At 48.8% G+C, this 17241-nt stretch overlaps 1 protein-coding gene across 1 annotated transcript in view; it reads left to right on the forward strand.

Annotated features, from left to right (window-relative positions):
* ZNF831 (zinc finger protein 831) overlaps positions 1–17241 on the forward strand; it is a 119903-nt gene that overhangs the window by 96053 nt on the left and 6609 nt on the right. Inside the window, exon 5 of the mRNA XM_032461462.1 lies at positions 1535–1586. Coding sequence (XP_032317353.1) covers positions 1535–1586 — 52 coding nt within the window. The remainder of the gene's footprint in view (positions 1–1534; positions 1587–17241) is intronic.

A 17241-nucleotide genomic window follows, 5' to 3' on the forward strand; every position in this document is an offset into this window, starting at 1 on the left:
TTTCACTTATCATAATGCCCTCCAAGTCCATCCATGTTGCTGCAGGTGGCAAAAAGCATTTCATGCTTTTTGATGGCTGAGTAATATTCCATTGTGTGTATCTGGGTATCACATCTTTTTTTATTGAAGTGTAGTTGACTTACAATGTTGTGTTAGCTTCTGGTGTACAGCATAGTGATTCAGTTATCCATATATATATATATATATTCTTTTTCATATTCTTTATCATTATAGGTTATTACAAGGTATTGAATATAGTTCCCTGTGCTATACAGTAGGACGTTGTTGTTTATCTATTTTATATATAGTAGTTTACATCTGCAAATCCCAGACTCCTAATTTACCCCTCCCCATCCCTTTCCCCCGGTAACCATCAGTTTGTTTTCTATGTCTGTGAGTCTGTTTCTGTTTTATAAATAAATCCATTTGTGTCATTTTTTTAGATTCCATGTATAAGTGATATCACGTGATGTTTGTCTTTCTCTGTCAGGCTTACTTCACTTAGTATGATAATCTCCAGTTCCCTCTATGTTGCTTCGAATGACATTATTTTATTCTTTTTTATGGCTGAGGTATATTCCATTGTATAAATATACGACTTCTTTATCCAGTCATCTGTCCATGGACGTTTAAGTTGCTCCCATATCTTGGCAGTTGTAAACAGCCCTGTTGTGAACACTGGGGTGCATGTATCTTTTCAAGTTAGAGTTTTCTCCAGTTATATGCCCAGGGGTGGGATTGCTGGGTCATATGGTAGTTCTATTTTTAGTTTTTTGAGAAACCTCCATACAGTTTTCCATAGTGGCTGTACCAATTTTCATTACCACTAAGTGTATAGATGGGTTGCCTTTTCTCCACATCTAGATATGTGTTTTCCCTGGGAAGCCAGGAGTCTGTGGACAAAATAGCCCCAAAGGCAAAGACCTTGGATGTGCCCATCTGCCTGTGAGGCCGCCTACCTCACCCTACAGAGCCGACAGCTTAGGACACACTAAAGCCTCCTTTTCCTGTGCAATTTTGGGAAAATCCAGAAGGTTATGCTGAGGAGGATTTAGTGGCTAAAGCTGATAGAAAAAGAAAACAAATGAATAAAAGCAAATAAACACTGTCCTCCAGGATGTAGCAGGAAAAATATCAAGCTGATCCTGGTTTCATAATAACTCAAACCAGATGCAGAGAAATTCATATCCAACCCCGCAGCAAAGGCTCTGATGTCTAATCGATTCCCATGGAAGCAGTCCATCCGTCCACCCCCAACCCAGCCGGCCATCTACTCATCTACAAAGAGCCGTGGGAAGGGGAGGAAGGGGTTCCAAGCACAGGCTTGAAAGTCAGGCAGGAATAGAGCCAAATCCATTTTTTTTTCAGGTATCAGTTCTATAATTCGGGGCACATTACTGACTTTTCCTGAGCTTCCGTTTTCTCATCTGTAAAATGGGGGTAGTAACTGTTCCTGCTTCATGCTAAGAGGGGTATCAGAGCCTGACGCACAGAGGTGTTCATTAAACATGAGCTCTCTGCTCACTTTTCACAGAACAAGCCTCAAGGGACCATCGGGTGCGGGACCACAGAGAGCCACGTTCAAGGTGAGTGAAGGTGGAGCCAACTGGGGTCCGTCCACAGTGTGGTCATAGCACGTTTTCCCTTTCAAGTGACATGCCCACACCTTGACCTTTGTCCTACAAAAATACACTGACAAGTGCCCCAAGGCATTTTTATGAGAATGTAGCAAAAGTGTCCACCAACAAGTAGAAATTAAATGACCACAGTACGTCCATTCAATACAGATTCCACCATATTAAAAAGAATGAGTGGTTGACAAGTATGCTGGGGAAGGGAGACCAAGTTTAGCGTAAGAGTGTTCATAGGATGCCCACGTTTTTATAAAAATAAGCAAGAAGCCCTAATGTGTTGGTGTAGAACCGAGAAGAAAGTGGTGGATACAAAGGAAAGTGAAACACATAGTTGAGGCTGACTTCCTCAGGGGAGGGTGGTCTCCTGAGTCCTGTGGTCATATAATTCATTGGCCAATGGGGGGCACTCTTGAGAGTCAAAGAAGCAGGACATTTTGCTAAGCCTGCACAACAGCCACTGGTCTGAAGCCATGGAAGCCGCCCGGGGTCCATCCGAGGGGACTTTCCTTTGTGTCGACAAGCACTCAGGACTCTTATCTGCTGGTGACAAAAATCCCAGGCACATCCGCTTGGTCCATCTTCCCTTTCCCTGAGCCCCTCATTCAGTGGAACTGTGATGAGGAAGGTGGGGCCTCTCCCATCAGAACCTTGGGGTAGAGAGCTGGCCGGTGGGGACCGAGCATAGCCCAGGCTGTTACAGGAGAAAAGGGGCATGGATGCTGGGACACAGAACCCACAGGTTCCATCGCCGTCCGTGGTGTATTTTGACTGCACTAGAAGTTTATAAACCTGAATGTTTTGGGGGGAGATTCGGTGGGAAGGTGCCAACACCAGAAGCAAGGGCATCTTCCGAGAAATCCCCGTGGATAATGCTGGAGGCCGCTGAGGACTCCGAAAAGCTGCCGAGCAATAAGGAGAGAAGGCGGAAGGGAGCTTGGGTCTCAGAAGGGGAAAAGGTGGATGTTTCCTCTCTGCACCGGGGCGAGGGAGCTGGGCTTTGAAGAGCCAGCTGTGGGGACGTGTGAGAGTGTGGTGCTCCGGAAGGAAAGTTTGCTTTCCCCAATTGGAAGCAGCTGTGGGTCTTGGACTTTGCAGAGAGGCAGAAAGTTTGGTGTCTTGATGGTGTGAGAGGTTACTCTGGATAACTTCCTGCCACCCAGGCCCCACGAAACTGGAATCATTTTTCAACCTACTCAGACATCCAAGACTCACAGGGGTTCTGAGGAGGTCTCTGAACATCCATCTGAATCAGTCTTGCTGTGTTTTCCCTGGGACGGCTCAGGCGAGTCCATTCCTCTGAGCTCCCAGACCTCATCGACTCACTCGCTGTCCTCCCCTCCAGTTCCCCAAGCTTCCAAGCAGGGGAACTATCCCTTCAAGGTCTCCTTTCATGGTCTAATTCTCAGGAGCCCTGGGAGGGTTTCCTCCGTGGTGTATACAGGAGCCTCTTTAAGGCAGGGGCTGAGAAGTTGCTGGAGTGCCACGTGGGTTAGGAGACAATGAGTTTTAACGCCTCTGGTTGGATCTCTCACCTTCACACTGGGGCGATTAACAGTGCCAACTTTAAAGGGTTATTTATTTAAGCAAGTTTTCTAATTTAAGTGCTGTTTTAAAATTTTAAATAGTTTCAGATTTACAGACAAATTGCGAAGACAATGCAGAGAGTCCCCATGAGTCTTTACCCACTTTCCCTTGTTTTTCACGCCTTGCATTTCTGGGGCGTCTTTGTGGCAGCTCCGAGCCGACATGGGTAAACTACAATTAACTAAACCCCACAGTTCATTCCGATTTCACCAGCTTTCTCCTAGTCTTCCCCTCCGGGTCCAGGACCTCACACAGAACACCACATCGCAGTCCACTGTTGTGTCTCCTGAGGCTCCCCTGGGTGGGGACCGCTTCTCAGAATTTCCCTGACACTTGGGAGGAGGACTGGCTGGGGGGTGGGGGGAGCGTCCCTCCGCCTGGGCCTGCCTGATGTTTTCTTCATGACGGAGCTGGGGTCCTGGGCTGTGGGGAGGAGGCCGAAAAGGTGACGTGCCCCGGGCAGCACATCGTGGCGGACGTCCCTTCCAGTGTCTACCTGGACCATGGGGGGCCACCTTGAGGATTCAGGGGGATCCTGCTTGGAAGATGCTGGGAGGGGTTCCTGGTCCTCAGCAGGTCGATGATGAACAGACAAATGGACTCACGGAGAGCAAGTGGCTTTTGAGGACTTTCACTTTGTCCGTTTGCGCGTCTGTTTCAGACAAGGATGAATCGGCCCCCGTCCCTATCCTCTGGGACCCTCTGGTCTGGGGTATAAACAGCTACCTCCGCCTCCCGTCCGTGATGCCTTGTTCATGTTTCTTAGTCCCACCGCTTCTGAGTTAGGGCTCCAGCTGCCGGCACCTGGGCTGTGCGGGAAACCGGAGCACGAACCAACACAGCCATTTCTGGCCAGAGATGAGCAGCCCGGAGACAGAGGGACAGAGGCCTCCGGAGCCGCAGCTCAGTGGGCAGGGGTGACAGCGAGCCACGAGGAGGGAGAGGAGGCCTTTGAACTCGCTCTCGGCAGAGCCGAGGCACTGAGAGGCACACCCACAGCGGCCTTCCCACTGACCTCTCTCGGAACCTCGGGAGCGTCCCTCCAACGTGTCATCGTTGACATCCTCGTATGCAGAGTAGGGGCAGGAAGAGTCCGGGGGCCTTTGTCCTCAGGTTCTCTTTGATTCAGGTTGATTAGCCTTTGGGTACCCAAGGACACAGAGCCCAAAAGTCCGGGTCCTCAAAAAGCTCAGGTTTAGAATATGGTGAGACTCAAAAGGCACAAAAAGCACCACACAGACGTAGGACACACATAAGAGGCCACGTGGCCTCATCTTTCTGGTCACGTTTTCTCACCAGCCTGGTCACGCCATCTCAGAACATACAACACGCTGCTGTGGAAGTTTCCTCTGAGTGGCCAGAGTGAGGGGGCATCTCCGTCTCTTACAAGAAAGAGGCAGTTTTTAATCGACAAAACTTTAAACCAAGACACAACATGGTTCGTGTGACTCCCTGACACATGAACCCATCATCTGGTCCCTGTTGAAAATGTTGGAGGAAACAGTTCGGCAACTTATTTACATTCAGCAAATACGGTTTTAAAAAGAGCATTTAAAAAGTTCCCGGCACTGTTTCTTTTGAGGGGCAGGGGATGGGACTCTTCAGTTGCAGTGAATGTCCAGTTGAACCCAAATGAGCTTTGTAGTTTTGGGCGGGGGAGGCGGCAGTGATGAGCATGTGCGGGATCTGCCTTGCACTCTGTGCAATTATCAGAACATTTTAACCGCATCTTCCTAATCCGTAAAGAGCTCACGGCACATACAGGACCATGGCTGGAAAATGGATACTAGGGGAAGCCGATTGTTTTTTTATTTTTGAGGGCAAGAGGCCAATGCTAGCTTAGCATTATGCATGGCCCTGTCTCTTAGGAGTTACAAATGCTCTAAAGCGTACCAGTTGCTCTCAGAAGAGCATGGATGGGCAAGGCTGCAAGAAACATTTTGAAGTGGTGTAACATTGTACAGTATAAGTGCTTAAGCTCCAAGGGTTTTAAATTTATGCTGTGAATAAATTGCATTTATGTTCACCAGTGTTTTCCAGAGAAAAGTTCAAACCCCAGAGCAATATCACCCAGTCCCGGAGTAAGTTTAGAAGACAATAGAAATTCAGAGAGCTCCAGGACCTCTGCCTTCTCCCACGCCCCACTGATGGGAAACGAGTTCCGCCCAGGTCAGGCAGGCGGCCTTAGCGGGTCAGGGCACGCAAGTGAACAGGTACATGAATTCTGTTTGCAGACACGCGTGGTCCGTGTGAGCAGAGCTGGTGTGAGGGTACCGGGGGTACCCAACCCACCAAAGGTTCCAGCTGTAGATTTTTGGTACTAGAGCCACTGGGTTCCCTGTCCCTGAGCTAACTTGAGTTCGGTTTTGTGTCTTGTCATCTTAAAGGGTCCTCTCTGGTTTCTAAACACAGAGCTCAGTCTGCAAAGGGACACTCAGTAAGCATCCCTGTCTGAGCAACAGAATGCTTGGAAATGCACAGCCCTGTGCACCAGGTTCCCAGCCTTGGCACAGGGACATCCGGGGCCAGGTGCTTCCTTGCAGGGGCTGTCCTGTGCCTTGGAGGATGCTGAGTGGCATGCTTGGCCTCTACCCACTAGATGCTAGTGGCTAACATCCCTTCCCCAAGTTGTAACAATCAGAAGGGCTTCAGACATCACCCAGCAACCCCCGGGGAACAGATCACCATAACGTGACAACTACTGATGTCGATAAACCTGCAATATCTGATTTCAAAGAACTGACTGAACATCTCCTTCAAAAAGTACCCCATGGATTGGATGAGAACACCGGAAAATGAAATAAAGTGAGATCAGGAGAACCGAAACCAGAGGAAGGCCCAGATCTTATTTCTGGTGTTCGTTTTGGTTTAGAAGATGTCTGCCATCCTCAGATGCTGATACTGAAACTCATCCAAGCCATTTCGACTCCAGGAGGTTCCAGGAGGTAACTTGGTTCCATTCCCCCGTGGTCGCCGGCCGCCATTCACCTGCTGGCCTGCTTGGGAGTCATTTAGTTTCCGGCTGAACACGTCCTGACTTGCTCAAGTTTGCGCCCTGCCTCTGTCTTCCTCTCTCTGAATGACGAAGGGGTTTCAAGCAGGTAGACATTTGCTGGTCATCCTGATTGCACTTGTTTATTTAGAACATCGAATTCCTCTCGAGATGACAAATTCGCTTTCTGCCAAAGTTATGCAGCTGAATGTTTATAACGGATCCTGTGATTAATTGGATTCTGTCACGAGGAGGCAGGCTTCCTTTTTTCTCCCCCCCCCAGTTTGCAGGTGTGAAAGGTCCCAGAACTGGTCTTGCCAGGGGAAACTTCCACCAACTTTAGCCTGAGGGGAACGAGACCTTGCAGGCGGGCCCTACTGAATTTTAGGTTTTTAATTGGCTTTTGACGTTGGTAGATTTCCCTTTGCACCCAGCCATCTCCTCTCCCGAATCTGGACAGCTTTGAACATTCATGACACCACAGAGTTGGTCGCTGCGGATTGTTACTTCTCAAAGCTTACTTAGACAACCTCTGGCCCCTCTTTGGTTTATGTAAGGATTTTCTCATGAGGCCCTGCTTGCTTCCCTGGGCATCTGAGGCTGCTTCTGACTGTGAAATCTTATTCACAGCTCTATTGTGAGACAGAACAAAGGCACTGCGTCTAGCAAACCTCAGGAGTCAAAAGCAGCGTTACCCTCATCCAGCCTTTTCTCTGTTTCTTAGAAGAAGGGTCAGTGTTTCTGATTCTGCTGTGGAAATGCCTCTATGGCGAAACCCAAATCTGGGAATTGCATGGCCAGCCGTGCTGTGTGGCACGCGAGCCTTTAACGTCATGACTCCTGGGCTACTCCTGTTCTGCCTGAATTTTGTTTCTTGATCCCTCCGAGACAACTTTCCAGTGATTTCCCCCAACTTTCCCCCATCCCAGACACACACACTTTGGGCAAGGAGGAAAACCCAAATCCAGAAGGACCTTAGCAACACCAGCTGACCAACAGGCCAGGTTTTTCATGGATTTGATCAAATCAAAGGATGATCCAAGGGTCCTGCCTGTATGAACTCATGTAAATGTACATTTAAAAACTGATTTTTGAAGGAAACCTGAGGGACTGATGCAGAAGAAATATTTAAGGCAAACAACAAAGTCAGGCAAATAGCAAATAATCTTGTTTCCTGTCACTTGAAAACTCTGTGGAGTGATTTACCCTTTAATTTGTCTGAACATCAAAGGAATTCATTAATTTGAAATATGTTCCAAAATGTCAGGAAATAGCGTTTATCTTCCAAACAAAGCCTGAGCTGGCACGGGAGCCTTCATTTATATACTCATTGGTATTTAAAATGAAAATTCCCCTCCAGAGAGAGAGAAATACTGCTCAAAGGCCAGGCAAGTTCAAAAAATGGTAATTCCGGTGACCCCAAAGCAAAGGCGACGAAACCTGCCAAAGGGAGGCTGAGTCACACGTGGACATAAATGCGGATTTTCTCACCGGGGGGTGAAGAGAACATTCCTCTTAGGAATTCAGCCCCAGTGCATCTGCTGGAAACAACACGACTACGGTTTTCAATGTCCCGCCCAGAGAAAGAGTTTGGACTTAGCAACATGGTGGGGTGTGGTGGTCTCGGCCACAGCCGCATTTTTGGGAACCTGAAACTAGCAGCCCGGAACTGGACTTAAACTAAAAAAACGAAAGCCACTCTGGAATCTGTAGGCTCCTCCTTCGTTAATTACCGTATAACCTTTCTTCCCTGGCCTTTCTCATGACATTTTTAAAAATAAGAGACTCGGAACATCTCTTTCACCGGCAACTTGCATTGCCTTTAAAATCCCAGCCTCCGCCCTCCCTGGGATAGCCTTTGGAGAAGCTGCAGCTGAGCCCGGACAGCAGTCCCCCCGCGCGGGCTGATCACAGTCCCAGTGCCGCGCTCGGTGCTGGGCATCGTGGGGCCACGTTACAGGGACAGTGAGACAAAGATCACATTTCAGGGCCCCCTCCCCGGGGTCACACGCTTGGGTGCACTGTCCCTCTCAAGAGGTGGTGGGAGAATGACTCGGAGTGGGGTCACTGCAAACCAGTTATGCTTTGCAGAGAGAGCTAAGGGAAGGCAGAAATGATTTGCCCTCATTCCTCTTTCAAAGACCGACAAGATTTGCTTCCATACTCTCCGACCTTGGACGAAAGGGCTCCGAAAAAACAACTTACTCAGCCACTGTTGCCATCGGTAACTATTTTTTGGCGGGGGAAGGATTTCTTTTGCCCTTTTAAAATCTTTTTTTTTTTTCTTCGAAATGGAGGTAAAAGAGACATAACATAAAATGTACCCTTCTACTCACTTTTTAGCCGGCAGTGCTGTGCATTCAGTACGATTCACGTTGCTGTTCAACCATCACCGCCAACCACCCTGGGAACTTTGTTCGTCATGCAAAACGGAAACTCAGTGTCCATTAAACACTAACCCCCCATTCCTCCCCACCCCCCACAACATCCCAGCCCCTGGCAGTACCGTTCCACTTTTCTGTCTCCAGGAATCTGACCCTTCTCAACTCCGTATGAATAGGATCCAATAGCATTTTCCTTTTGTGATCAGGTTCTTTCATTTGTCATAAGGTTTTAAGACTCATCCCTGCAGTAGCCTGTGTCAGAATTGCCCTCCTTTTTTCAGGGTCAATAATAGTCCACTGTGTGTTGTCTAGACCACAAGTTGTTTACCCATCCGGCCATCAGTGGACGTTTGGGTTGCTTCCACTTTTTGTCTGTTGTGAACAGCGCTGGCTGCAAACATGGGTTTGTGTCCCTGCTTCCCAGTCTTGTGTTCTGTTTTTCACACCATACTGGGCGTGAATTGCCATCTCAGTGTGGTTTCGATTTGCGTTTCTCTGATGACTGGTGGCGCTGGGCCTTTTTTCGCAGGCTTGTCGATTGTGTGCGTTTTCTTTGGAGAAATGTCTGTTCAGTCGTCTGCCATTTTTGGATCCATTCATTTGCTGTTGTTGAGTTTGAGAATTCTCTGCCTATTTTGCTTATGAATCCCTTATCCAATAGGTGATTTGCACGTATTTTCTCCCGCTTTGTGTGTCGCCTTTTTACTGTGTTGATAGTGTCCTTCGATGCACAAATATTTTTAATTTTGATGAAATCCAAATTGTTTGGGGTTTTATTGAGTTATAATTAACATACAATATTGTGTTAGTTTCAGGTCTATGACACAGCGATTTGATATTTTTGTACATCATGAAATGATCACTGCAGTAAGAGCAGTCACCGTCTGTCACCACACAAAGCTGTTGCAGCATTATTGACAACATCCTCTAGCTGTCCATTATAGCCCCGTGGCTCATTTGTTTTACAGCTGGAAGTTTGTACCTCTTAATCCCCTTCACCTATTTTGTCCACCCCTCCACCCCGTCTCGTCTGGCACCCACCAGTTTGTTCTCTGTATTACGAGTCTGCTTCTCTTTTGTTTGTTCATTTGTTTGTTTTGATTTCACATGTAAGTGAAATCAGACGGTATTTGGGTTTTTTTTTTCTGTCTGACATATTCCACTTAGCATAATACCCTCCAGATCATCTATGTGTCATAACTGACAAGATTTCATCTTTTTTATGGCTGAATAATATTCCACTGTGTATACACACCACATCTTTTTATCCAGTCATCTGTGGATGGACACTTAGGTTACTTCCATTTCTTGACTATTGGAAATAATGCTGCAATGAACACAGGGGTGCATATGTCTTTTTAAGTCAGTGTTTTTTATTTTCTTTGAATAAATATCCAGAAGTAAAAATGGTGGATCACATGGTAGTTCTAATTTTTGGCTTTGAAATGAAAATCGAAACTACAATGAGATAGAACCTCACACATGTCAGAATGGCAATTATGGAAAAAGACAAGAAACAACAAGCACTGGGGGAGAAGAAACCCTCGCTCACTGTTGGTGAGCGTGTAGACTGATGCAGCCACTGTGGAGAACAGATGTTTTTCCTTTTTGTTGCTGGTGCCTTTGGAGCATAGCCAAGAAATCATTGCCAAATCCAGTGTAATGAAGACATTTCCCTAGTTTTCTTCTAAGAGTTTTATAGTTTTAGCTCTTAGGTTTAGGTCTTTGAGCCATCTTTGATTAACTTTCATATAGTGTTCCATAAGGGTCCAGCTTTACTTTTTTGTACATGGATTTCCAGTTTTCCTGGTACCATTGGTGGAGAAGACCATCTCGTCCCCCATTGAATGGTCTTGGCAGCCTTGTTGAAAACCATTTGAGTATACATGCAAGGTTTTTTCCCCAGTGCTTGCCATTAGTAATTTTTACTGTATTTGTGCATTATTTGAATTTACCATATTTCCCCGGCATCTCTGGGACCCCAGTTCCTGTCTAGCTGTCCCCCTGGATTGCAGACTTTTTCAGAATGGTGCCCAGTTGTTCTCATATTTTGTATCTTGGGGTTGCCTAGCAACTTTCTCTTTTATGGGGGGAATTGATCTGATTGCTGTAGTCAGATGCATATACTGGTCGGTCCACATCAATCCCTGCTTGAAACCTGCCCCCAGGTATTTCATAGGTAGCTTATGCAGTATTTTAATGACTTTGTACTGCTGGCCTCCTCCTCCAGCCAGGGAGCCCCTCGGCAGTACTCTGCCCATTGTTCTCATCTCAAGTTCTGTTGAGCAATCGGATGAGCAGTGGATGATTGGCTGTTGGGAATATGAGCATGACCAGGAATGTCTGGCTGGTATTCTCTCCCCATCGTCAGTGGGGAGCAGTGGTCCAGTTGGGTTGAATTGTAGTTGGAGTCTCTTTTCTGTCCCTTTTTGGGATCTTCTTTCCAGCTCTCAACCCAGGTCTCACTCTCCAGTTGTCTTCTTGATTCACATCTCTTTCCATGGTGAGCTTATCCCAAAAGCTTTACATGTAATCAGTCAGATGACAATACCCAGATTCAAATCTCCAGGTCCCTCCTGTCCCTTGTAAGACTGGGGTTAAGTCTCTGAGCTTCCTGAGCCCCAGTTTCCTCATCTGTAACACAGGGATCGAATGACTTTCCTTGGTGCTGTGTATTATAGATCCTGTGTGTCGATATGTGACCCCCAGCAGGTGCCCAGCAAGTTGTAAGCATTATCTTCAGTTTCTCTTATTAAGGTGCAGCTGTGGGGAGCCCCCAAGATCATTCATATTTTCAGACATTCCTTAATAAAGAATATTTGGGAGGGGAATGAAATAGTGTAGATCCTGGAGTCTCCTGCCTGTTCTTAAAATATACAGTGCAGGACATGCAGCTCAAAGCCAGCCCTGGTCTCCTCAGCATGGAAAGCGCGTGTACCTTTGGTTCTTTTTCTTGTTAATCTGTTTTCCCACAAGGTTTTCGTCTGTCACTTCCTTTTGTCTTCAACCAGTTCAGAACAGGGATGGTAACAGATACCAAGATTCTTTGGGTCACGGTGTTGAAAGCAGGGTGGCTTGGTGAGAGCGAGTGGGTCACATCACCCTGGGGTTCTGAGTGCCTGGCATCTGTCTGGTGGGCTGACCCAGGTGGGCTGGGTGGCCCAGCCAAGAACAGTGTCCCCAGCAATGGGTGCGAGGAGCGGTGAGTAGGGGGCCTTTCCAGCACTCTGGATTATGGGGTTGGCCTCCAAGATTATCTTTCTTTTTCTCTTTCTCACCCTCAAACCCCTTCTGTGGGAAATGTGCTTTGAATCTGAAGTAGAGATGAGGTTGAAATAAAAGAAAGAAACCAGTGGAACATTAAGGGAAAGGCCTTGGGGTACGACCCTCTTATCTGAGGGTCTAGGGGCTGCCCACCCCCCTAGTTTCCGTTTCTGGAAGGGCGTGAAAAAGTCTCTTCGCTCAGATAGAATTCCACACATTCCGCAACATTTCCACATCCCTTCTGTCTTAGCGCGTCTCAGGCCAAAGTCCTAGAGGGCATTTGAGTCCTTTCCATCACTCTTCTCTTGCCTCCAAAATTCAATATCACAAAATCCAGCTGGCTCTAACCCCAGAATATTCTCCGAATCTGATCTGACTGTGATCCCTCATCCCCGCCACCACGATCCCTGATGAACCCCTAGCGCCTCCTGTCTGGTCTGTACAGGCCTCCTACGTGTCCTCCCTGCTTCCGCCCTCGAACTACAGCTGGTCTCTGCTTGCTGCTGGAGGCTCCAGGGGCGGAGCCCACAGCCACGGAGGCAGGGCGGCAGGTGTGGGGGCAGAGCCAAGAGCCACAAAGTTTCCTCTCAGACCTCGACACCTAGCAGAATTTTTCCCTGCTGGATTTCTAACTTGCTTGGGGCCAGTGACCCCTTTATTCCTCACAGTTTCTCCCTTTTGGAACAGCGGAGTCTGGCCTATGCCTGTCCCACCATTGTATTCCAGAAGCAGATGACTTGTCTCCTAGTGCCCAGGTCAACAGGTGGAAAATAAGCTTAACCTGGGTTGGGTCATAACCATTGTCTCACCCACACCTGGTTTAGACGATTCAGATGAAGAGATTTGGGACTTTGGAGCCAATGAGATTTGGGATACGGAGTTGATACTGTAATGAGTGGAGATTGGGGGAGCATTGGGGTTGGGGTGAGTGTGTTTGGCACATGGGACGGACATGACTTTGAGGAGCCAGAGGCCGATGTGTAGTGTGTTGGACGGTGATCCTCCGTGAGGATTAAGGGAGAAGAGCTATGGCAACAGTAATGGTGGAGACGCAATACGCGATAGCTTTTAATCCTAACAATGTTATGGTTTGTACTCAGCTTCACAGAAGCCCCCCTCCTGGCTTTCCCATCTGGCCACACAGAGGGCAACCTGTGTCCCCTCCCATGCCTGCGTCATACTCAGTATCACTGTGGTGGAAACTGTTCCGGACATGCATTTTGGGAGCCAGGTAGAATTTTGGGTTTTGAGATGGACTGTCTTTTGGGAGTTGTCTCCAAACTGGTTCCTGCGGCGCCCCTAGAAGCAGACAGGCTACATCAAAGTTTGCAAATTTATAAGTAATTTCTACACTTTGCAAAAGGAGTGACTCCGGGGTTGCTTCCGCGCAGACGTCTGGGCATGCCTGGCTCCGGTTCTGCTGTTACGTTGTCCACAAGGAGCTCTCCCTGCTGGCCGGGGAAGCAAGGTTCGCAGGGTGACAGGAATGGAGGATGGTGGCAGCATGTCGCCCAGGCAACGGCCAGGCAACACCCAGGGAGCCCTTTGGAATGAACACAGCAGCACAGGCCTCCCTGGCCACACCCTCCGCTGTGATCAGTCAGCTCAGGCAAGGGTGAGCCCTGCCCGGCCTTTGCACAGAGGGACAGGGTGGAAATCCCCAGGGCTGACCTGTCCCTGCCAGGTGCCTGCAGCTGCTCTCCCACTGGCTGCCCAGACCCGCTCATTTGCATGGCAGGGATGATCCCTCTCACCTGCTCTCCCCTCCCCCGCGCCAGGTCCTTTCCCCGGAGGAGGCCTCCTCTGACTTCCCGGAGGAGGTCGGCTTGCCCTGTTCTGCCACCTGGGGCTCATCCTTGCAGCCGTTGCCAAAGTCGTCATCTTGCTTCTGTTGGACTAGTACTTCCTGCCCCTCTGAAGTCGCGACTCTGGAGGGGAGGGGCCGTGTCCACGAGTACAGTGCCAGGGCAGGGGGCATTCGTAGTGAGTGCCAGATAAATAAACCCTGACCGCAGCCTGGGCCGCTCCCCCCACCCCTTGCAGGCAGGCAGCTGTGGGTCTTGCTGTTAGCCTCGCAGCAAAAATAAAGCAGCTTAGGGTTGTTGTGCTACGACGTGCACGTCATTGCACATAAGTCATCTCACTTAAAATCCTCCCGACCGCGCTGCAAGCCAGGTAGGGGTCATTCTTGTCACCATTTTTCCAAGGAGGACGTGGGTTTGGTGCTCAGAGCCAGCACGTTGTGTTGCATCCGAACCAGAGCTGTGATGCTGACGCCCTTGCCCGCAGCTAGCCGCAGGTGTGTCCAAGTGCAGCGACAGTTGTAGATGGTGCAGGAGCGCGATATTGACACTAATCGCATCCTGATAAGGCCGCTCCCTAGTTTTATTTCAATCCTAATTGCCTCCAGGACAGTCAGTATCTCTCTGCAGATAGCATATCCCGAACACCTCCCTAATACTTGTTTACCTCCCTTTTATTGCGTAAAGAGAGGGCCAGCCAAGGGCTGAGAGTCTTTGGTGCAGGATCGTGTCTGCTTAGACGTTTGATGATGCTCTTCTGTGCTTTCATGGCATTTAATTTTGTGGTTCCTTTCTCCTGATGGCACCCAAGACTGGTTTCTGTGTAACTCATGCCATCTCTTTCTAAAGTAAAAAATTTGAGGAAACAAAACGATTTGCGGGGAAAAAGAAAGATATTAAGCGAATAGTGGAAGGGGGTACCCAACTATGGTAAAGCACACGTGACGGCCCTGCTCCAGGGTCGGCTGCGGCTGCTCAGGACAGCAGGGAGGATTGGCTCGCCTCTTCTGAAAGCCCATCCCCCAGACAGACCGCAGGATACCACTCAGCCCTGATTACATCTGTGTTGAATCGTGTTCGGACAATTCCCTGTCTTCTCCTTCATTTCTCTGGCAGATCACAGGCTTTTAAAGTGCAAAGACAGTGGCGCACTCCCGCATGCCCCCGCGCCCCCAGCACGATGCTCCTGAGTTGCTGGTGTTGATGGATTCATCTCTCGTGGGCTTAACTGCTGTCACATGACAGATACCTGACTTCAGCGTTTGACATGAATTAATCATTTATTCCTGGAAAAGGCAGACAGGGCTCAGAATTTTCTTCCCATCAGCTCCTCCAGGCATCTCACTCCTGCTGGGGCTACAGTGGCTGCAGCAGGGAGTGGGGACAGCTGGTCTACCCAGGGGAAGTTTGAGCTGCTGTGAAGGTTAGAGAACACGGGAGGGGATGCGACCTTCCTGGAAAACTCCATGGGTAACCAGCTCTGGTAGAATAGGTACGTCCTGTGTAAACAATAACCCCAGCAGGAACGGCAAAGAACGTCGCCAGGACGTTGTATCAATTGGAAAATATTGATGCTACAAGTGAAGACACAGACATGCTGCCTTAGACCCTGAAGCCCTGGCTGTCCAGATGCAGGTCTGACTCAGGGGAGGCTGACCCAGTGCCTCCAATGGCGTCACCAAGGACCTGATTCTCCCAGTCGCCCCATCCTATCTTCCATGGGGGTGGCTTCTCTCTCCCAGAAGCCCCAGCAAGTGTTGCCTGTCCTGTCCCTGACTCTGCCTTGGGTCCTGTGCCCATCCCTGAGCTAATCACCTTTCCAGAGGGTGGAGTGCACTGGTTGGGTTTTAGAGTCAAACAGGAGTGGATTAAAATCCCGACTCGCCTCTCCCCTGCAGCTGTGTGACCTTTGGCAAGTCCCTTCCCCTCTGTGTCTCAGGTTCTTTGTCTGTGAAATGGGGATAATGGCAGTAGGCACGTGGCAGGCTTGTCGTGAGGATTAAAGGAGAGAGTGCGGAAGGTGCCGAGGGTACCTGGAAGAGCTAAGTGTCAGGACCTGGCGGAGGTACTAGCTCCAGCAGTGGAGCAAGAGACAAGGTCCCTGCCTTCCAGCAGTGTCGCAGCGTGCAACAGACCCTCAGGAGGTCATCACGGAAACAGGCATCTTGTCACAACTCTAAAGGGGAAATCTGGGGTCTTCCCCAGGAGCAACAGTAATGGGAGCCCGCATATACAGCCTGGGGTGAGGGGGCCGCCCTCCATCTGGGAGCTGAAGGTGGATCAGATGATGCTGTGGAGGGTAACGAACAGACAGGGTGTGTGGCTTTTCCCGGAAGGCGCCAAGTTCATTCCCGCTGTGCTGCTCTCCCGAGCTGGTGCCTGGCGTGGCTTCATCCTTCACCTCAAGTGGCACATCCTCAGAGCCACTTCCCCCTCCACTCCCTTGAGTGGAAACAGGGCCCACCCCTTCCCTCTGTCACTCCTCCTCCTTCCCTTCATGTGGTTTCTACTAATCATTTGTATGTTGACTGGCCATTGTGTTCCCACCAGCAGCGGGCAGGCGTCACGGCAGGCAGTTCAGATATTTAGTCCTAGTACCAGTCTCCAGAATAGTGTTTGGCTCCTGGCCAAACAAACAGTTGTTGAATGAATAAAGGAACACACACAGAACCCTTTTAAATGCATTTTCCCTGTGATACCCGTTGATGACTCTGGCAACTAAGAGTTTAATCCTAAGGTTAAAAAAAAAAAAGGCAAATCTTTTCCAAGTCGTCCCCCCATCCATCACCACGTTTCGGCAGGAGTGTTTGATACATCTCTGAGCGCTTTGTCTCTGAGAATGTATCAGGTCAAATTTTGCTCTCCCTAAATTTCTGAATTTGAGTTATAACTTCCAGACCCAACTAACTGCATTACTCTTTTGTTTAACTGGTGTCCTGTGGAGATGGCTTCTCTTGCCTTTTAAAAGGAATTCATTTTTATATGAGAAAATGTGGAGCTCGTTAAAAACAAGATTGTGAAATTGCTTTCAGCAGAAAAGGCATCTGGGGCATAACTGGAGAAGTTCTGTGGAGCCCCTTCCTTATTCTAATGGTAGAAAGTTCCAGAATCAGGTGGCCCCCTTAGAATTCTGTCCTGCCTTCCACACCCGACCCCCCCCACCCCAACCTGTCTTCTTCTTCCTCTCATTTGTTTTCACATCCCTCTCATCCTTCCTTTCCTCACGTCTCTTGGAAATCTGGATGGTTCCCCAGGTGTGAGGGTGACCTAGATGTGGAGAAAAAGTCCATGACACACAAGGGAATTTAGGTAAACGCAATATATCATTTTTTTCCCTCTGACCCTGGGAACAAATGTTTAAAGATTTCCATGTAAGGAAATAAAGCTGGCTGTTCGGGAGGGGGAGAGACCTCCAGGCCTCAGTGACAATGAATCCCCTATACTCTATACATTCCTCTGTTTTTAATCGTGGGCTCTAATGTTTGACAAAATTGGCAGCTTAGGTTTGGAGCCCAGATTCATGGTCAACTCAACCGATGTTTGCAGATTTCTCAGGGGCAATGTCACCCACCGTTTTAGGC

Source organism: Camelus ferus, chromosome 19, assembly GCF_009834535.1.
Source record: "Camelus ferus isolate YT-003-E chromosome 19, BCGSAC_Cfer_1.0, whole genome shotgun sequence".
Lineage (NCBI taxonomy): Eukaryota > Metazoa > Chordata > Mammalia > Artiodactyla > Camelidae > Camelus > Camelus ferus.